The 22,562-nt window shown below is 41.1% G+C and overlaps 1 protein-coding gene across 1 annotated transcript in view; it reads left to right on the forward strand.

Annotated features, from left to right (window-relative positions):
* LOC126474052 (juvenile hormone acid O-methyltransferase-like) overlaps positions 1–20,830 on the forward strand; it is a 136,321-nt gene extending 115,491 nt beyond the window's left edge. Inside the window, exons 4-5 of the mRNA XM_050101464.1 lie at positions 60–210; positions 19,248–20,830. Coding sequence (XP_049957421.1) covers positions 60–210; positions 19,248–19,441 — 345 coding nt within the window. The 3' untranslated portion in view covers positions 19,442–20,830. The remainder of the gene's footprint in view (positions 1–59; positions 211–19,247) is intronic.
* Positions 20,831–22,562: the final 1,732 nt, after the last annotated feature.

Here is a 22,562-nt window from a genome sequence, read left to right on the forward strand (position 1 = left end):
ACTGAAAGCACGGTTACAAACAGCGCTTTTTCAACACGCCTGTTTCGTTACGTTTGCAGGACTACAAGAATTTCGTGTCGCCGTACCATCTCCAGCTCGACCGCGTGCAGCACCTGAGGAGCTTGCTGATTGAGAGCGGCCTCACAGTGAAGACGTGTCGTGAGGAGAATGACTTCGCCTTCTCCTCCCCACACCAGCACGAGATTACAGGTACCATCTACACCTGCTTGTGTCGATCAGTCTATTTATAAACGTTTTTCCTTGACGCTGCATGCACTCTTCTCTATATAGTTTTTCCCTCTTCATTTCTTGATAGCTGTGACATTGCATTAACGCTAGTTGATCATCAAGTATTTTCTTTCCTGGCCTGCCCTTGCTTTTCTCACCCAAAAAGTTTACTTCCAACTAATTTTTTTAAAAATGAATTCCTATCAGCAACCATCTGAGACCTACAGCTGAATGGAGGGCTACTCTAGGGTTACCCACACATCACAATCTTCGTCTGCTAGCACATGACGTCACTCCTGCATTTTTTCTTATGTCATCTATCCGCCTTCCATTAGGTTTTCACATCGGAATTTTTGTAGGTCTTGCAATTAAGCATGATTAACCTTGGTCTGTCTACCATAACTCGCCTCACTGCATGTTGCTCACAGTCATAGCCACATCTTACATTCCAGTTTCCTTTTGTGTGGATTCTGGATGGTACTTACCGTTGTACCACGACAATGCAACCCATCAGTTATCTGTGCCAACTTGTTTCAGAAGTGTGCAAATGTTCAACTCGCCAGTCTTCTGTTTTCTTTCAAAATGTAATTGTAAAATGACTCTGCCCAGCTCTTTGCCACATTAATTCTGTGTAGCCGCACATAGTATGTCTCTCGGAGGACGAGGACTTTGCCTCGTCAGAGTCAATCAGCGACCTTAGCGCAGATTACAGTTTGAGAGAGATTAGTGTGTCGAAGGGACGCCATTCTGAGCTAACTTTTTGTGTTTTACGGACATTGGTCTAGTGTTTCACTTATTTAGGTGACATGGCTACATGCTCCTTGCTTGAACCACGTTTTCGACTCAAACGTAGCTTACATTTCTTGCAGAATATATTAATTTTTAATTATGTTTCACTTGGAGCAATTTCTAGCCTTGCATGTTTATATAAATTCCAATGGACCACAGTATTCCTTTGTCTTAGGATCGGAAAAATGGGCCCACGTGGATAAAGATACCCAGTTGTGGATCTCACATACGTGAACCCTTGTGCAAATCAGTCCCTCTTTCTCTCTCAGCTGTTGATAACAACATTATCTTGCTCATACTATTTCTTTGCTAGTGCAGCAAAATTACGAACTTGATGGATTTTGAGTAACTTCTGAAGTTTGCACTCATTGATTGAGACTTGCCTTGCATGTGACCAAAATACTTGCATATTAGATCGTCTTTATAGGAAATGTCAGCATTTGTCTACTCACTATGTTTAAGGTTCCCTTTGTGCGAGCATGAAACAATGTGGTTTTGCTTATTCTCGAATCGGTAGTCAGTAACTCATGACACTTTGTCCCATTTGACGGATTTCTTGCTACATTTGCTTCACGTAATGCGCGCTCTTTTTTACCGCCACTCGCTACGCTTTGTTCTACGTAATATTTTCAGCTCCACGCTAAGTACTGCTGTTGCAGCTGGTTTCTGAAAGTAGTTCCGCCGGCAGCAACGACTACAGATCGGCCATCTGTGTAATTTCATCGATGATTTTTAGGGTTTAAAAATTCATTTACTTCGATACTTAGATTCAGATCGCACAAACCGCACTGCACGAGTCTTCATCTACAAATGCTTCAAATGGCTCTGAGCACTATGGGGCTTAACATCTGAGGTCATCAGTCCCCTAGAACTTAGAACTACTTAAACCTAGCTAACCTAAGGACATCACACATATCCATGCCCGAGGCAGGATCTGAGCATGCGACAGTAGTGGGTGTAACCACTAGAGACAGTTCGAAAGCATTCGACGAAATTGGAACATGTACACAGCGACAACGGATGTTTATGATTTTTCGGCCCTCCCATATCGCGCGCACCCTCCTCTGGCCCGATCTTGTAGGGGTTCAACACTGACACATGCGTGAATAAATCATCAAAGGGTCCGTCTAAGACCCGCGAGTTTGGCAACAACCTCGGTATCACTCTAGTATCTTTGCTGAGCGCTTTGAAAACCTACCAGTCAGTCTTCGACAACCGTTCGTTGGTTAGTTGATCTGGGGGAGGCGACCAGACAGCGAGGTCATTGTGCGGTGCGGCATGTTACTTTTTACCGCCCTGCCAGTGTCCAGCAATGTTCATTTGTCTAGCTAAAATCTGTAGTAGAAAATACTAGGCCACTACTGTCTATTGTAGGTCGCAACATACATAGGATTGTCCGGTAAACGGGATTTGGCTAGCTACTGAAATAAAAGTTTTAACTTGGCAATGTAAATTTTCAGGTGTATTTTTACGATAAAGATCACAGTTAATACTGCCATGTCCGTACTAAGTGGCAACACAATGTAAAGTTCACACACACACCACAATCACACACGTAGCCAGTTTATGGTATTTACACCCGTTACTGAAGTTAATAGAGTTCACCAGATCGTTTAGTTATGAAAATGCTCGCTCATATGTTGTGCACTCTGCTCTACACGTAACATCTGTTCCAGTCTTAGATCGCACAACACGCCACGCGGCTTTAACTAACAGTCAAGAGCAATAATTTTGATATTCCATCCGAAATTCCACACGACTTCCACTATATCATTCACTTAAATACACTTTGTACTACTTCGCGAACTCGTAATTAGCATTTTCCCGCGATTTTACAGTACTTTCGTCGGAGCTGCTTTGAATGAGATGTTACTAGTTCTAACCCTCAGCCACGACCCCCCCTAGATCACACCAAAGGCTTTGTTCCCATCATAGATTGGCGCGAGCCTGCATTTTTCTGATTGGCTGATATCACAAACAGCAAATCAGGTTGCAGTATTATCCCGCGCTAAACCGCGCTTTACTTCAATGACCAATCATAGTAAAACATTTCTTTTTATGGCAATTGCTAAATAAATAAATTTAGAAAAGTATCAAATATAAAATTACTCCTACTGAAATTATCGATTAATTTGTGTTCTACACACGATTTATTAGTACCATAAACTGACTGCACATTCAATTTTAGTAAATCCCCAGTATAGTTTAACTGGCACTTCGTGAATAAACAAAACAATTTTCATTTACTTCTGTTCTTCGTCACTCATACAACACTCACACTGCTAATTACTACACATATAAAACAATTATAATTATGCAAATACATTAAATATTAATCAAACATAACTTTACAACATTGTTTTGACTACGACTGTTAGCACTGTCCGTCAACTGCTGACCTCTACCGCCGATATTAGTACAACTACGTGCAGCTCTGTAACTGAGGTCCATGTCAGCTGGTGACATCTGTCGATGACTCATGCCTATAACGATATCGTCCGACACATGTGACAGGAGCGATGCGAAGGCGCTACGCCTCAATTGGTCCTTTCGGATTAGGGAAGGATGGGGAAGGAAGTCAGCTGTGCCCTTTCTGTAGTGTCCTCGGTCAGCAGGAAGGAACTAACGATCACGTTTGAGGTCACTTTATTAAACTAAAACGCCTTCTTCGCGAGCACTAAGTTCCAAACTCTAGAACAGCAAGAAACAATAATTCTGGTGGTGGCAAAAGCCAACTAAGAGTACAAGACAATGAAAAGAAATAGTAACCAAAATACTACGCTACACAATTTACAAAGTGGCGTTACGCCCAACAAGATACAACTTTCCATGGAACACTACGGCGAGTGTCTACTGGGCAAGAGCCGGCGAAGGTATTGGTCGGAACTGTTCTGACTGAATGTACACGCTGCCGATCTGACTATGCTGGCGTGCTTACATCACTGATTCCGCGGAGTGCTACTCTTATTTACATTAGATCCAACTGGTTGATCTGTGTCACATGCCTTTGCACGAAGTAGTGCCGTGTTTATGCGGAAAGTCTGTTGAGGTTTACATCCACTGGCGATATTCTGATCTGAGCTCTTGAAGAGAGCCGGCCGCGGCGGACGAGCGGTTCTAGGCGCTTCAGTCCGGGACCGCGCGACTGCTACGGTCACAGGTTCGAATCCTGCCTCGGGGATGGATGTGTGTGATGTCCTTAGGTTAGTTAGCTTTAAGTAGTTCTAAGTTCTAAGGGACTTATGACCTCAGATGTTATGTCCCATAGTGCTCAGAGCCATTTGAACCATTTTGAACCATCTTGAAGGGAGGTCAGTAGCCCACCTTGCTTGTTTGTTGTGCGGGGCATCTAACTGATAAGGGGCCGAAATGGCACTTTCAAAGGAACCATTTGCTTGAAGCGACTTAGGGAAATCATGGAAATCCTAAATCAGGATGGCTGGACCCAGATTTGAACTGTCGTCCTCCCAAATACGAGTACCTCGCTTGCTCGACAACCGTTCAGCAGAGTGGTGCTACACTGCTGTTCTAGCGCCTGGGGGCAGGCAAAACCACCTGAGGTGTGACGAAAGGGTTGTCTGCCCTCAGGCGATAGAACAGCAATGCAGCACCACTCTGCTGAATGGTTGTCGAAGACTCTGACAGGTACATTTTTAAAGCACTAACAAAGGCGTATGGGTGCCACTGAGGGTGTTGACGTTCTGGAGGGAGGGGGGGAGGTCTTTGAGGGAGTCTTTGCTGCTTTATTGACGCATGAGTCAATATTGGAACCCACTGTGATCACGCCGCTGGAGGGCTAGAAATATGAGGGCTGAAACAGCTTAAACACACTTTTCTGCTTCGGATCACGTCCGAACTTTGTCGAATTGTTTTGAATGGTCCCTAGTGGTTCCATCCTGTATGCCAGAGCAAAAACTGCAATCGCACTACACTCCAAAGCGGTTAGATGACGTTCAACGGGATTGCAGCCCCAAGATGTTCTTAGATTGGGATTGAATCGTCTTGGGGGGGGGGGGCGGGGGTGGTCAGCAATGTCGAATTTGTCAAGAACGCCCTCCTGTTGCTCATCACACTGCAAACAGTCGTTTTCGACTGCGATATCTGAGGGAGTCAATGCCCTAAATGAAGGGGTGTTTAGCGTTCTCGCTTCCCACGCCCGGGTTCCCGGGTTCGATTCCCGGCGGGGCAGGGATTTTCTCTGCCTCGTGATGGCTGGGTGTTGTGTGATGTCCTTAGGTTAGTTAGGTTTAAGTAGTTCTAAGTTCTAGGGGACTGATGACCATAGATGTTAAGTCCCATAGTGCTCAGAGCCATTTGAACCATTTTGAAGGGGTGTTTGACTGATGCCCTTTATGCCACCTCTTAGGGCCTTTTCGTATGGATTCTGAGCGGCAGTGTGTCTGACATGTTTTCCTCGTCTACCCACAAGAAAACCGCCTGATTTCAACCCTGGGTGTCGCTATTCTGATCTCTATCGCGGAGGCCTCAAAAGAAGGGGTGAAATGTGGGTAGGAGGAAATGTGACGACCTTCCCATCGTGTGACTCGTCCACCATCACAGAAGAAGGCTACGGTCACTTTTGAGCCAAATACGGAACGTATGCGTCGCAACGGGACACAAAAAGTGATATTTTAACTGCGGTGCACAGTGTTTTTATCGTGAATCTCTCGCTCATTGCAAGTCCCAAGCAACAGGGGAAAAGTCAAGTGATTCCTGTATAGAAGAATGTAAAAAGAATAGACCCGCAAAATTACTGACCATTATCCTTAACATGGTTTTGCTGCAGAATTGTTGAACATATTCTCAGTCTGAATGTAATAAATACCCTTGACACAGAAAAGTTCCTGTCCACAAATGAGCACAGTCTGTCAAAGCATCAATCGAGTGAAACTCAGCTTTATTTGTAAAGGTCTGTCTTGATCACACAAATTTTACAGCTCATAATTACCGGTGTCAGGTATTGCCATCTTCAGATCATAAAATATTCTGATGTAGGTATGAACGTCAAAATCTGTATATGTAGGCACATAGTAAAAACACTTACTGTGTAGCTACATATATAGATTTTGACATTGATACCTATATCAGAATATTTTATGATCTAAAGATAGGACTAGCCGAAACCGGTAACTGTGAATTATAAAATTTATGTGACCAAGACGGGCCTTTACAAATAAAGTGCAATAAAATGATTGCGGACTCATTTGCAGACTTTATGTCTTCCATTGAGAAACTCAGTTTGCCCTTTTCTCGCAGGATATACTGCGAAGCCTAGATGAAGGGCAACAAGAAGATAGCATATTCGTAGATTTCAGAGAAGCGTTTGACATAGTGCCCCATAGCAGACTGTTAACAAAGGTACGAGCATGCCGAATAGGCTCCCTGATATGTGACTGGCTCGAAGACTCCTTAAGTAATGGAACCCAATATGTTGTCCTCGACGGCAAGTATTAATGAGAGACAAGAGTATCGTCAGGAGTGCTATTATTCTATGTATAACAGGTGTAAAAGTACGAAAACGGAATTCCCCTGCAGATAGTGCTAGCCGTCAGTGTAGGGCCCGTGAGACCGCGTCTGCAGCGCCATCTGCTTCCTGTAACGGCTGACGATGAATTTCAACAGACAGGAACCCAAGTTGCATACATCGGTATCTATTTCAAACCCGTAAACATGTCGGGTTTTGTGCTTACGAACTACGGTTTGCGGACAGCATTGGTTTTCTGTTACCATTTGAAGAAAACTACTGCAGAATCCCATCGAATGCTTGTCGAAGCTTTCGGCGAACATGCTCTTGAGAAAACATAGTGTTTCGAGTGGTTCAAAAAATTCTAAAGTGGTGATTTTGATGTGAGAAACGACGAGCATGGGAAACCACTGAAAAAGTTCTAAGACAACGAATTGCAGTCTTTATTGGATGAAGATGATATAACTCAACAGGAACTCGCGGAACAATTAAATGTGACGCAGAAAGCCTTTTCTCTTCGATTGAAAGATATGGGAAAGGTGCAGAAAGTGAGAAAATGGGCTCTGCATGAACTGAATGAAAGACAGCAAGCAAATCGAAAGACCACTTGTGAAATGCTGCTCGCCAGATACATAAAAAAGTCGTTTCTCCATCGAATAGCGACAGGTGATCAAAAATGGATATCTTTTGAGGATCCTAAGTGTGGTAAATTATGGGTGAATCCATGAAAACCATCGATATCCACTGCAAGACCAAATCACTTTGGAAAGAAGACAATGCTCTGTGTCTGGTGGGATCAGAAGGACGTCATCTATTATGAGCTGCTAAAGCTTGGTGAAACCATTAACACTTATCCCTACCAACAGCAAACTATCGATTCAGATCGAGCATTTCGAGAAAAACGATAGGAATATGGAAAAAGGCAACACAAAGTAATATTGCTCCATGATAACGACCCATCACACACAGCAAAACGGGTCAGGTAAACGATCGAGGTGTTAGATTGGGAAGTACTCAGCCATGCGGCTTGTTCTCCAGACTTGTTGGCTCTGTCCGATTGTCATCTGTTTGCATCACTGGGACACTAGCGCCCCAAGCGGCGAGAAAGCAGCCATAAAATTAAAGTTCGTTTTTAATTATTTTTCTAGTTAATAAGTGAAATAGTTATTAAATTTTTGCGTTCCAAGCATTATTAAATTATCAAGAGACATGAATGATCATGAAATACATGTAAAGACAGCTTAATATCCCTGACTCAGTGATGTTAGCAACAACTTAATTATGAAGAAATACTTTCGAATATGTGTATAACTGCAGCTTACTCCACTGACAACAAAAAAATATAAAAAACGTATTTCACACATGACAGGAATATATTTCTTTTGTTGTCCGTTCTCATTATGACAGGCATTTTCCTTGACATGCAATAACTTTTTAGGGAGTTAGTGTTTCGCACAGTCTTACACTTCATTCTACGTTCTAATAGATAAATATTTTTGTAAATGTTATTAATTTTGTTTCAAAAGCGAATGTGTTGAAGATTCTTGCCGTTTGTGACTCAAATGCACCAAAAATTGGGGAATTGGTTTCTTCTGCGTTGGGAAACAGTTTTATTGCTTTTGTTCTTTTATTATCACGACTGTGGCTTCTTTCTTCAGCTACAGTTATAGTACCTTGTCTGCTACGTTAAATAATATAGGTATTGCATTCCATACACGTTACCTACATTCCATATTCACTGATTTGGCTGGAATCGTATCGAAGGAAATTTCACGTTTTTGAGTGGATCCACGACGCCTTTCTGCAAAAGGTCAAGTCCTCTCCTGTTTATTAACACATTTTTTGTTCTTAAAGAACATGACATTCTCCAGCAAATATGTATAGGTTACAAGAAAATAGTATATAAACTATCCTAGTGTCGTTAGAAAACCTAAAAAAAGCTAATGTAGTGCCTTCTTCTTGATGCTGCAGGTTATTGCGCTACAGACACTCCTGTTTGTAAAAACCATTCTACGGACCAATATTCTAACATTCTGCGTGGTGTCTGTTGTTCTATGTCGTGTCTCCCTACCACTTTCACGCAACGACGCTCTGAGCGTGTTTTTTAGGGAATTGACTAGTTTGAACCTGGGACCTGTTGCCGGTAAGGAGACGCCAGACCACACATGACATGTAGAGTTCAGAAGAGTTCCTCGTCAGTATTCTCCCAATTAATTTCGTCCCAACACGATATTGTTATTTTCCTGTCTTCGTTTTCATCTGGCCCCTGTGGATTTGTTTCTTCCTTCTTCTCTTCTTGTGATAAAGTATTTACTTCTCTCTTCAAGGTGCTGCAATTGTCCTGGGTCGGTGCGTCATTCCCTTTGGCATGGGCGCTTAGCTGTCAATTCGAACGTTTATCGGGGTTTGGTGGTCTTACCTCCACCTCTTCTATCTGTATTCTCTTTTCTTGCTCCGCTTGTTGATATTGGTTTCTTTGTTGATAATTTGTCGGTCTATTGGCGCTCCAATACCCGTTCCGGTTGTCGTTATTCCCTCTGTAATAGTTGTTGCCGTTCCTGGGTGAATTATAGCTATTGCCATATTCTCTTCTAAATCCATAACCGGTTCTTTTTTGAGATTTATTGTCGTTTCTTGGTGCGAAGTTATCACGTTGTTCGTAATTATTGTTTCTTCGTACTCTGTCTTGTGGACTCCACTGCTTTTGCTTTCGTTTTCACGTGCGCTTCGTCTTTTTCTTGCGTCATCTTCCGAAAATATGAACTCTAGTTCCCTTAGAATACCTTTAAATGTTTCGACGTCATTGCTCCGGGACCTACTAATGATTGCTGGCATTTCAATGGTAACTTCATCGCGCATAATTTAATCAACTCTCCGTCACTGTATGGTACATATAAACATTGATTTTTCTTTGCCATTAATTCGAAAAATTTCACGGGACTCTTCTCTCCTGAATTTTCAAAATATGGATTCTGTAATAATTCGTACTTCACTCTGTTCTGTGCTTCGCTGGACCAATATCGTGAGAGAAACTTCTCTCTGAAATCTTCGTACGATCGGCATGTCGCTGCAACATTCTGCATGGTTTCTGCGACTGTTCCTGACATGTGTGCACATATAAAGTCTAATTTGTGTGCTAGCGTCCAGTGTTCTGGTAATCCTACTCGGAATTGATCAATAAAAGTTCGTGGATGTAATGAGTTTCCTTCTCGAAAATGTTGAAATTTTCTGACTGTGAGGAAATGATTGTTGTCGTACTTCGTCATAGTTCCATATGAAATTCGCGATTCTTCGCCGCCCGCATCTCGTGGTCGTGCGGTAGCGTTCTCGCTTCCCACGCTCGGGTTCCCGGGTTCGATTCCCGGCGGGGTCAGGGATTTTCTCTGCCTCGTGATGGCTGGGTGTTGTGTGCTGTCCTTAGGTTAGTTAGGTTTAAGTAGTTCTAAGTTCTAGGGGACTGATGACCATAGAAGTTAAGTCCCATAGTGCTCAGAGCCATTTGAACCATTTTTTTGATTCTTCGCCACTTTTGTTTCTGATCATTTCTCCCGTCGTTCTTTCCGGTTGTGGTAGATCCATTTGATATTGTCCACCGTAACTTTCGCCTACCCTTGCGTAGTATCGTTGGAGTGGTACACAGTAATTTTCTTCCATCGGTTGTGAACGTGTAGCTGAATGCATTGCACTGTACTCTTCGCGACCTGGCTTTCCATTATCAGGTATTGGTTCGGTATCTTGTCTGGCTAACCTTGCTGCTTCATTGCACGATCCAGACTGTCTTAGAATTTCGAAATGTGTTTGTTGCTGTGCAGGCTGTCTGATTTCACGTATGTTACTTTCCGCCTGTGATTGGAATCGCAAATGCGTAATATCTTCGTTAATTGCTTGTTTTTCCGGTGCTGTTACAAATACGGATGTGGTTGCAGACTCAGTGCTTGTTAGATCCTGCTCACTACGCCCTTTAATAATAATGCAACAACTCTGTTCGCAATTTCTGAAATTGTTGCTTCGTTTGCGCTTCTATTTTGACTATGCGGTTATCATATCTTTTCAGCGCTGCTTTTGTGATACGTTTGTGTAACACTCTGTTTTCAACAATTTCACACGCTGTACCTGCTGCTTGTCTAGTAATTACGTTTATCTGTTTCTCTAGTTTCTTGACTTGTTCCTGGTAATTGTTGTTACGTAATGTTTTGATCTCGTCCTGAGTGTCATTACGCTTCTACCTTGTCAATGTCTGTTCTCAATTGATTGTGACCTGTTACTAAGTTTCCTATCACTACTCGAGATTCTTTTGCCTCGCCTTCAATATGACTTAGGTGTAACTAAATTTTTTTGTTTTGTTCTTTAATCTCACGCATTTGTCTCGTGGTTTCTGCAATTTGTTTCGTCGTTTCTGCATTCTGAATTTTAATTTGGTTCGCAATTTCTTTATTTTGTCTTGTCATGGGTTCCGTCATTAATTGTAATAATTCTGCCATATTGGTGGGTCCTATTGCGTTTTCTTCCGACGTCCTACGCTCTGTATTTTCGCCCAAGTGTTGGTTTGCAACCGATTGCATTAAACTGTGCGGTGACACGTTTCTGCTCGAATTTCTTGTACTCTGTGGTGAGGGAGCTCTGATTACTTGTACTATGGGTTCTACGTATTCAAGACGCAAGTTAGAATCCTCATCGGCTGTCTCTCTACTTTCCTGCTCCTCTGTCGTATGCTGACCTAGGTTTTCTGTGCCTTGGCGTACATTATCCTCGTTATGGTGCGTTATCTGTCCTATTTCTCGCGATACTGCATCATCTGTTGTACTGTCCTCTATTGTCTATCCATCTTCGTGTTGGGTCTCTACCTCAATTCGGTCAAGGTCTCGATCTGCCATAGCTAATCTTTCCGAATCCCTTATTTTCTGTTTTAAAAGCAATTCACGCGCCCCACTTCACGTCAACATGCGCTCATACGATCTCACGCGTTTCATAAACGTTTTGCACACACGACTTAACAATCCATTCACTTACTTGTTGGGTCAGAACCAACTTGTCAACGATGTATCCGCCAATTGTGCGCTTGCATTGGAGAGAGAACTTAATTATGCTATTGTCTCTGCTAGAATGTCTCACAGTCTATTGAACACTTTCTTACTATCTACCGCTGCAGCTACTGTTTTCGACTGTTTATAACTTTAGGAAAACATTTTGTTACAAAAATTTTTCAACAAGATATTATTCTGACCTAGTTAGGCATGTGGTCGACCTTCAATCATTGTATTTTACCATCCTGGCAGGGTCGCCATTCTCTAACATTCTGCATGGTGTCTGTTGTTCTATGTCGTGTCTCCCTACCACTTTCGCGCAACAACGCTCTGAGCATGTTTTTTAGGGAATTGACAAGTTTGAACCTGGGACCTGTTGCTGGTAAGGAGACGCCAGACCACACATGACATGTAGAGTTCAGAAGAGTTCAGGGAGACTAGCGATGATATAACCAAATACTTAATGATTTCAGCGTCAGCTCCACTGCACTCCCTGTAAAAGAATCTTAATACTAACTAAATTTAGTGGAAGGGGTTCAAGGCTTTCCTATTTTTAGTTAGCTGGTAAAATAACGTCGAAAAAGCAGTTAAGTTTACCACTGGAAATTTTATTCTACTCACAAAACATTGTTTATAAATTGCACTATTGATAAAAGGAAATGTTTTAATACAGGATGATAAAAACCAACTGCGTTCAACAAAAATGTGAACAAATATTCCCTGAATGGGTCTCCAAGTTCTACAATGGATCGAAGGATGACCTATGCCATATCACATCTATAATCTAGGTTTAAATTAAGTTTCACAAAAGAGAAAACTATCAAAATGGTCTACAGTGACCCTCAATTATCTTTAATTACTTATCTAATTTGTCGTAAATTACAGTGGCTGATGTGGCTTCTCAATAATTATATAACAGAGAAATCATCGAGTTTCAGATTTTAACGTACGTAGCAAATGTGAATACCATGAGATTTAATTGACGATCGACACTAGTATTACGTAAAAAGGGGATGTAACAGATGAGACTTCTGCAGTTGTGAGTGAAGCCTTATGCGCTGAAAAATGCAGCATCGCGTACGTTCATTACCTTGTCGGTGTTCGTCATGGGGTGGCGGCCGGCACAGCTCCACGCATCTCGCCGTCTCGGAAGTAACTCTTTCCTAACTTCTCCTTACTACAATTTACCGAAGTTGGTTTTTTAAAAAAAACTGTCTGGCTGTGTTTTCATCTGACCAATCAGGGTCTCAATGTTAACCTTAAGCTCCGCCTACAAAAATTCTGTCTATCCAATGAGAAACGTTATACCTTTCGTGGTGGGGCAATGTTTTTAAAGTTTGCAACGTAACAGAGACGCGAAAAAGTCTCACACTAAAACTTGCAGCTGGTGTGGCCCCATTTAGTGTTATCGTAAGATCTATACTGTTCTTCTGGAGGGCTCTGTCTTTTAACATGGGCTGGGGGATAGTCCTGGCGCTTACTTTTCGTGGTGGGGCAATGTTTTTTAGGTTTGCAACGTAACAGAGACGCGAGAAAGTCTCACGCTAAAACTTGCTGCTGGTGTGGCCCTTTTAGTGTTATCGTAATATCTATGCTGTTCTTCTGGAGGGCTCTTGCTTTTAAAATGGGCTGGGGGGGGGGGTGGTCCTAGCGGTTACTTTTCGTGGTGGGGCAATGTTTTTTAGGTTTGCAGTGTAACAGAGACGCGAAAAAGTCTCACGCTAAAACTTGTGGCTGGTGTGGCCCTTTTAGTGTTATCATAAGATCTATACTGTTCTTCTGGAGGGCTCTAGCTTTTAACATGGGCTGGGGGGTGGTCCTGGTGGTTAGCTGGCAACGTGGGTGTCCGTCCCTTACTGTAGGGCCTTCTAGCTTAACACAGTTCTGCTCTCGGCTTCTGTTCTCCTTTCTCCCCTCGGAACTGCGTCTGTCTCACGGTGGGAAGGTATGACATGCATTTAGGCATTCTTGTGTTAGTCTGTGGTATTCCATTTGCTCACTCGTTACTCGTATTACTTTGGTTAATTTAATGTCACGATTTATTCGGAGCTATGTGACATACTACTGGATTTGCTTATCATGTCAGGGTTTTCATGGAAGGTGTTGGATTTGCCTGACACCTTACAATATAAAGAATTACGATTCGCTTTCGCTTTCACAAGATCTCGCCGAACTCAATGATAAACTTCCTGGCGCAATGGGTAACAAAAAAGAGATCGCGGCTGAATGTGATAATTCTGCGATGTTCCTTAACAATGGCGCAATTTTGAGTACATATTACTGATGTGTAATGATCTGGTCTCACATTAAACAACAACTTTTAACGTGTCTCAGTTGATAGACACAATAACACAGAAATAGGATTATGAATTAAGCAAAGAAAAGATAGTCTGAAATATACAGGGTGAGTCAGGAGGAAAGGTTCATGCTTTGAGGGGTGATAGTATTAGTGATACTGAATAAAAGCTTCATATGAACTTAATTAAGCCCTACTCCGAATGGTTTCCGAGATAGAACTCACTTAACATTCATTGTTATTTATTTTCTGTACTATCAAGCATTGTCACTGTTTACAATGAGCCACAGTAGTGTAGAGCAAGTTGAGACGAACAGTTTGAAACGTGAGTCGGGAAACTACCTCAAATTGGCCTATAAAAACTATGTAAGCTACAGAATTTGCGCGTCGAGCGAGTTTTTCAACATTCTCGAGCTCTCTTTGCACAAATCATTAATTCTAGAGAAAAAAATGAATAGGACCTTTTTTGTTAGAAATTTAATATAGTTTTCACTGGAGGGTGTGATTTTAGAGTTATTCAAGGAAAACGTAAAAAAGTGATATAAAATGTGTTCTATCTCGAAAACCATTCGGAATAGGGCACATGTCCATATGAAGTTCTTTGTTCACAATCACTAATCCTATACCATCACCCCTCGAAGCATGTACCTTTCCTCCGGACTCACACTGCGTTTATTATAAAACACTTGACTACCCTCATAACAAAAGGTATATTTGTTGAAACAAGTAACTGAAAAAGATATCTTTGTATTGACTTTAGTTCGACTGACATTAAACCGAACAGTCTTTTTAAATTGTTCCAAGAAAGGACAGGAAGAAAATAAACTTAGAGCTATATTGGAAAATGATCATACAGAGTAACTGAAATGAAAATTTACAACGTGGTGGTTGGACTCACGAAATTTGGACGATCGAGCTGCGGATCCGATTCTGCCACTGCTAACATTCCCAACAAGTACCCACGATCTTAAGGAATTCCTCTAAATTCATACCAGCTGCGGGAAATGCAACAAATCAATGCACTTGTATTCGTAAACGATCTATAGATCTATGAGTCTGGAATGTCAGCTTGTGACTGTGACGTAGTTGATGGCATTTCCCACACACCTTTCAATGCCTTTTCCTTTAGGTATTTCTTTACTTTAGAACTTGCTTACGAAAAAACGAAAGCAAGTAAATAACAAGGTCACATACTAGGTTGACGGATACTCAAAATAATTATTCTTAATTTCGTTCTTATAAACCACAACAGTCCAGTACTCCCTGTCTTCTTTGCTACACGCAGCGATAGTAGTGCCCCAAAATGACGGAAAATAACAATTACGAATAGGATATCGGGTGAGTGCGAACACTAACATTTAAACTGAATTGTAACGTTGTATTTACAACAGGCAGTGTGTGTAATGCCATGAAAAACTAAAATAAGTAAAAAATGAAACCACATTTGTCATTATTTAGTTTCCTCAGGATCCAGGGAGATATAAAACGACACTTTAGAGGACAGCTTACTTGGGATTCTCTTGCAACGTACAGACGTTTGCTGAATAATGCTGTTTTCCTTTAATAAGATAAACTTTCTAGTAATTAATTACAAGAGGACCCGACCTTTTGCAGAAACGTGCCGAATGTCTACCCAACAAAGCGAAGTTTTGTTCGCTGCCCTTTCAGCCAAAATAGTGAATGTGAAAAGTGAGAAACCTATATGGAGTGTAAGACCTACATTATTTAACGTACCAAACAAGCCTTCACAGATGTATCTTAAGGAAATATCACGTAGACGAGATAATAAATTGCCAAAGGGAATAAAACTGTTTCCCAGCACATAAGAAATCAATTCCACAATTGTTGCTGATCTGACTACAAACAGCAAGAATCTTCAACACATTCGCTTTTGAAGCAGAGGTAATATCATGTGCGAAAATACTGGTGCATTAGAAGGTCAAGTAAAATGTAATAAAGCGCGAATTATTAGACTCCATAAAAAAATTTAAGTGTCAATGTTAATAACAACAGACAACAACAGAAATATATGCTCCTCGTGCAAGAAATACATGTTTATATTCTCTTGCTTTCAGCAAGAATCAGTGTGGTTAGGCTGTTTTTAAATGTATTTCGTGATAATCCATGTCTCTTCGTAATTTACTAACGCGTGGAACACATAAATATGAGAACTAATTCGTTAATAAAGTAGAAAATAATTATAAACAAACATTATCATTACGGCGCATATGACTGTTTTCTCATCGCCTGGAGCGCTAGCGGCGCCCAGCCGTCAAACAGTAACAACTTTCACACCATAGACTGTGCAGACTATATCTATATCTACATCTGCATCTACATGGATTCTCTACAAATCACATTTAAGTGCCTGGCAAAGGGTTCATCGAACCACCTTCACAGTTCTCTATTATTCCTATCTCGTATAGCGCGCGGAAGTAACAAACATCTATATCCTTCAGTGCGAGCACTGATTTCTCCTATTTTATAATGGTGATCGTTTCTCCCTATATAGGTCAGCGTCAACAAAATGTTGGTTGGTGACTGAAATTTGGTGAGAAGATTCCTCCTCAATGAAAAACGCCTTTGTTTTAATGATGTCCTCGTTTTCTATTATCGCGAAATGTGGGAGATAGTGCCACAGACATGATACGTGAACTTGAGTGGTAATCATTAAAACAAAGACGTTTTTCTTTGGGATAGGATCTTCTCATGAAATTACAGTCACCAGTTTTCTCCTCCGATTACGAAAACATTCTGTTGGCACCCACCTACGAAGGGAGAAATAATAAGCACGATAAAATAAGAGAAATCGGGGCTCGCACAGAAAAATTTAAGTGCTCGTTTTTCACACGCGCCGTTCGAGAGTGGAACGCCAGAGAGACAGCTTGAATGTGGTTCATTAAACCTTCTGCCAGGCACTTTATTGTGAGTAGCAGAGTAATCACGATAATGCAGATGTACAAACCCTGTATCATATCAGTGACACTTTCTCCCCTATTTCGCGATAATACAAAACGTGTTGCCCTTCTTTGAACTTTAATGATATACTCCATCAGTCCTGTCTAGTAAGAACCCCACACTGCGAAGCAGTGTTCTAAAAAAGGAATGAACAAGCGTAATGTAGACAGCCTCTTTAATAGATCTGTCACATTTTCTAAGTGTCCTGCCAATAAAACGCAGTCTTTGGTCGACATTGCCTACGTCTTCCTTCCAATTTAAGTTCTTTGTAATTGTAGTTCCGAGATATTTGGTTAAATTTATTTCCTTTAAATTTAGTTTAACGGGTTCCTTTTAGCACCCATGTGGATGGCCTCACACTTTCCGTTATTTAGAGTCAATTGCCAATTTTCGCACCATACAGATATCTGTTTTAAATCGTTTTGCAATTTATTTTGCTCTTCTGATGACTTTACTAGTCGATAAACGACAGCGTCATCTGCAAACAGCCTAAGACGGCTGCTCAGATTGTCTTCCAAATCGTTTATATAGATAAGGAACATCAAACGGCCTATAACACTACCTTGTGGAACGCCAGAAATCACTTCTGTTTTACTCGATGGCTTTCCGTCAGTTGCTACCAACTGCGACCTGTCTGATAGGAAATCACGAATCCAGTCACATAACTGAGACGATATTCCATAAGCACGTAATTTCACTACAAGCCGCTTGTGTGGTACAGTGTCAAAATCCTTTCGCAAACCGGAAATACGGAATCCATTTAAAATCCCTTGTCAGTAGTACCCAACATTTCGTGCGAGTAAAGAGCTTGTTGTTTTTCACAAGGACGATGTTTTCTGAATCCGTGTTGACTGTGTGTCAATAGACCATCTTCTTCGAGGTAATTCATAATGTTCGAACACAATGTATGTTCCGGAATCCTGCTGCTTATCGACGTTAATGATATGGGCCTGTAATTTAGTTGGCGACACCTACAACGTGCTAACATGAGGAAAGTTTCCAACCGATTTCTCATGCACAAACAGCAGTTGACCGGCGTTGCCTGGTGAAACGTTATTGTGATGCCTCGTGTAAGGAGGAGAAATGCGTACCATCACGTTTCCGACTTTGATAAAGGTCGGATTGTAGCCTATCGCGATTGCGGTTTATCGTATTGCGACATTTCTGCTCGCGTTGGTCGAGATCCAATGACTGTTAGTAGAATATGGAATCGGTGGGTTCAGGAGGGTAATACAGAACGCCGTGCTGGATCCCAACGGCCTCGTATCACTAGCAGTCGAGATGACAGGCATCTTATCCGCGTTGCTGCAACGGATCGTGCAGCCACGTCTCGATCCCTGAGTCAACAGATAGGGACGTTTGCAAACAACCACCATCTGCACGAACAGTTCGACGACGTTTGCAGCAGCATGGACTATCAGCTCGGAGCCCATGGCTGCAATTACCCTTGACGCTGCACCACAGACAGGAGCGTCTGCGATGGTGTACTCAACGACGAACCTGGGTGCACGAATGGCAAAACGCCATTTTTTCGGATGAATCCAGGTTCTGTTTACAGCATCATGATGTTTGCATCCGTGTTTGGCGACATCGCGGTGAACGCACATTGGAAGCGTGTACTCGTCATCGCCATACTGGCGTATCACCTGTTGTGATCGTATGGGTTGCCATTCGTTACACGTCTCGGTTACCTCTTGTTCGCATTCACGGCACTTTGAACAGTGGACGTTACATTTCAGATGTGTTACGACCCGCGGCTCTACCCTTCATTCGATCCCTGCGAAACCCTACATTTCAGCAGGAGAATGCACGACCGCATGTTGTACGTCCTGTACGGGCCTTTCTGGATATTGAAAATGTTCGACTGCTGTCCTGGCCAGCACATTCTCCAGATCTCTCACCAATTGAAAACGTCTAGTCAATGGTGGGCGAGCAACTGGCTCGTCACAATACGCCAGTCACTACTCTTGATGAACTGTGGTATCGTGTTGAAGCTGCATGGGCAGCTGTACCTGTACACGACATCCAAGCTCTGTTTGACTCAATGCCCAGGCGTATCAAGACAGTTATTGCGCCAGAGGTGGTTGTTCTAGGTATTGATTTGTCAGGATCTATGCACCCAAATTGCGTGAAAATGTAATCACATGTCAGTTCTAGTATAATATATTTGTCCAATGAATACTCGTCTATCATCTGCATTTCTTCTTGGTGTAGCAATTTTAATGGCCAGTATATATATATATATATATATATATATATATATATATATATATATATATATATATATATATATGGTCCGGCAGAAAACTTTACGAGACTACCAACAATTATTAGGCTGAGAAAGCCTACAGTCACATTATGATATATAATTTTCTGCACAAGTTAGAAAGTCGCCCTGTATACTAGCCCATATGCATCTGAGCACGACTTATTTGCCTTGGCCACAGAGGTTCTCGGTGTTATGACTGTATGCTCTTTATGTTGACAGACTCCTTGAAGGCGGTGATCCCGTTCACGGTGAGAATGCCTGCAGCAGTGCGAGAGACCTACCTCCAGGAGATGGTTAGTGCTTGCTACGCCAACGGGACCCTCAGCGTCGAACGTGGGGTCGGTACCGGTGGAGCAGACCTGCATCGTTGGAACTTCAGCGTATTGGTAGCGCACGCCGTGAAAACTGACTAGCAAAGGCACCAAAGTGCCTAGGTGGGCTCGGGTAGAGAACATTTTACTGTTCTGTACCCTGTATAGCACAAGTGTGTCAAGGGTATTTACACGTACTGGTATTTGGGTAATCTGTGTCTTTCACAGTATACTAAACTTGCATTTAAACTTTTTAGATTTAGGTTCTGGTATTACTAATACATCTGCATCCTACCCACTGATCGTCTTCCGAAAGCTGTATGGTATACAACTCGTTGGAAGCCTACTCTCCGACAAACCCAAAACACATCGCTTCCATCGTTTTTGTGCTGTGCAACTTTCCCTATTGTAGATTCGACATCTAATTCTGCCCATAAGTAAATAGTTTACCTTCTGTGCTACAACCAACTCCAGATCTGAGGAATGTCATTTGTGATATTCCCAATTGCAAGAAATCTTTTTTTCTTGGAGCACAACATTTTGCTCCATATAGGTTGCAAACTACTGTTACTTTAAAAGATTTCACATGTGTCTCGTTCTTTGCTTTCCCCTTGAGTATTCTTGCAATTGTTCCTCATATTAGCTGACAGGTGTATGTTTGAATTTTTCTCTTCATAGATTATGTCACAGCCAAAGTACTGGAAATCATAGGTATGTTCCAATGTTCTGCCTACTGATGCAGGTTTTTGATCTCATTGATTTTCTTCCTACAAAGACCATAACCTTAATTTCAGTTGTTCAAATCTTTTAATTATATGTAGGGCTAAGGCATGTAGCTTACATTGGGCCCTCTTTAGTTTGTCTTCACATTCTTGAATGATTACTTGGCCTTCAGCATTAATTATTCGTGTATCATTGCTTCCTAATTTGATTCCCAAAGGAACATACATGTCTGTTGATGTTCTGGGTATGTCTCCAAGTTGAAATCTCTTTTCTTTAAATTATCTGTTTTATTATAGTGCTGTGACCCGCTCATTAGCTCCCATGCGCCAACGCAAAGTTCAGTGATGTGTAGTGTATGGCATGGTACAGTGTTCTTAACCAGCAAATCGCAGCTCTCTGAGCAGTTCTACGCCCAGCCGCCAGGAATGCTGTGTTCTTTATGCCTTTATATGTTTTCTATGTGTTGTGTTTATTTCCTGTTTTTGTGAACTTGTTGGTAGTATATGCTCCTTTCCAACTTTCTGTTACGTAATACCGAGTTGTAGGCTGTAATCAACTCCTTTTTATGACAAGAATTAGAGTTAGAATTATGGCATTTCTGTTCTGTCTACGTTTAAGAGGGATGTCTGACGGGCGCTTCTAATAACGTTACAAAGAATTGGTTGAAGCGTCATTCACTTAGTCGCTACAAACACATCAAGCAAATGTTGATTAGCCAGAAGTAGAGCTGAATTCAACAGTAAAAATATTCTCACTATGAATTCTCCTTTCCAGAAACTTGTTTGTTCTTCAGTAATTTTTTCAATGCATGTTGCAATCAGTATTTGAAAAACTACGTTAATACTTTTATCAGTATTGGGATCATGTCTCTTTCCATTCTTGAAAACAGAAATTAATTTTGCTACACCCTATTTGTCTCCTATACACGCTATCCCTAGCATGTACTGAAATTACATAAACTTTAAATTCAAGTAATCTCTATGAGTCTTATAGGACAACCTTCATCTTTGGCTGAGGACACCAGATTCTTGTTTATCAGCAAAGATCTTAGGAGCCCAACATCATTATGAGTTGTTATTTTCTCACTTTTGTAAGCCTACTGGATTTAGTAGCCACAATGCAGTTTTGACTTCAACTTCAACAATGAAGACAGTAATGTATTTTATTTCTTATATTGTATATTCACAGCAGACTTAATAAATGAGTTTTTAATATTTGGAAATGATGTTGAAATGTAACTCCTTAAAATCTATTAGCACAATTTCTTGTCTCATTAGCAAATTACAATGGTCTATTCACTAGGCACGTTATACAGAAGTAATGGACACATTAAAACAGAATAATATAATGGTTGTCTCTGTTGCATCACAGCAAATATTTAAATAAATTAGGACACAAATGTGACCACACTACACTAAATATATAACACAGAACATAGATATTCATTACTGTTATTACTATCATGATTTTTTTCCTTTCTCAGACGTTATGTCTGGTCAAAAATGGATAGTGACGCGGACCTTGATCAAGCATGACTTCCTTTTAACTGTACAGTATACGTTACATTGCATTTAGGAACTTTCTGGTAATTGAATGTGTATCAATAATACAAGATTTCTGTAGTTGTATATATACGTTTGGGTGTAGCTGTATTGCGTTGATGTGCTGGTGGATATTGTGTGGTATGAGTCCTGTAGTTCATAGTATAATTGGTATAATGTCAACTTTATCTTGATGCCGCATGTCCTTGACTTCCTCAGCCAGTTGGATGTATTTTTCAATTTTTTCTCCTGTTTTCTTCTGTATATTTGTTGTATTGGGTATGGATATTTTGACTAGTTGTATTAATTTCTTCTTTTTATTGGTGAGTATGATGTCAGGTTTGTTATGTGGTGTTGTATTATCTGTTATAATGGTTCTGTTCCAGTATAATTTGTATTCATCATTCTCCAGTACATTTTGTGGTGCATACTTGTATGTGGGAACGTGTTGTTTTATTAGTTTATGTTGTATGGAAAGTTGTTGATGTATTATTTTTGCTACATTGTCATGTCTTCTGCGGTATTCTGTATTTGCTAGTATTGTACATCCGCTTGTGATGTGATCTACTGTTTCTATTTGTTGTTTGCAAAGTCTGCATTAATCTGTTGTGGTATTGGGATCTTTGATAATGTGCTTGCTGAATATCTGTGGTTTATTGTTTGATCCTGTATTGCAATCATGAATCCTTCCGTCTCACTGTATATATTGCCTTTTCTTAGCCATGTGTTGGATGCGTCTTGATCGATGTTTGGCTGTGTTAGATGATACGGACGCTTGCCATGTAGTGTTTTCTTTTTCCAATTTACTTTCTTTGTTTCTGTTGATGTTATGTGATCTAAAGGGTTGTAGAAGTGGTTATGAAATTGCAATGGTGTAGCTGATGTATTTATATGAGTGATTGCTTTGTGTATTTTGCTAGTTTCTGCTCGTTCTAGGAAGAATTCTCTTAAATTCTCTA

The sequence above is a fragment of the Schistocerca serialis genome, chromosome 4, assembly GCF_023864345.2.
Source record: "Schistocerca serialis cubense isolate TAMUIC-IGC-003099 chromosome 4, iqSchSeri2.2, whole genome shotgun sequence".
Taxonomy (NCBI): Eukaryota; Metazoa; Arthropoda; class Insecta; order Orthoptera; family Acrididae; genus Schistocerca; species Schistocerca serialis.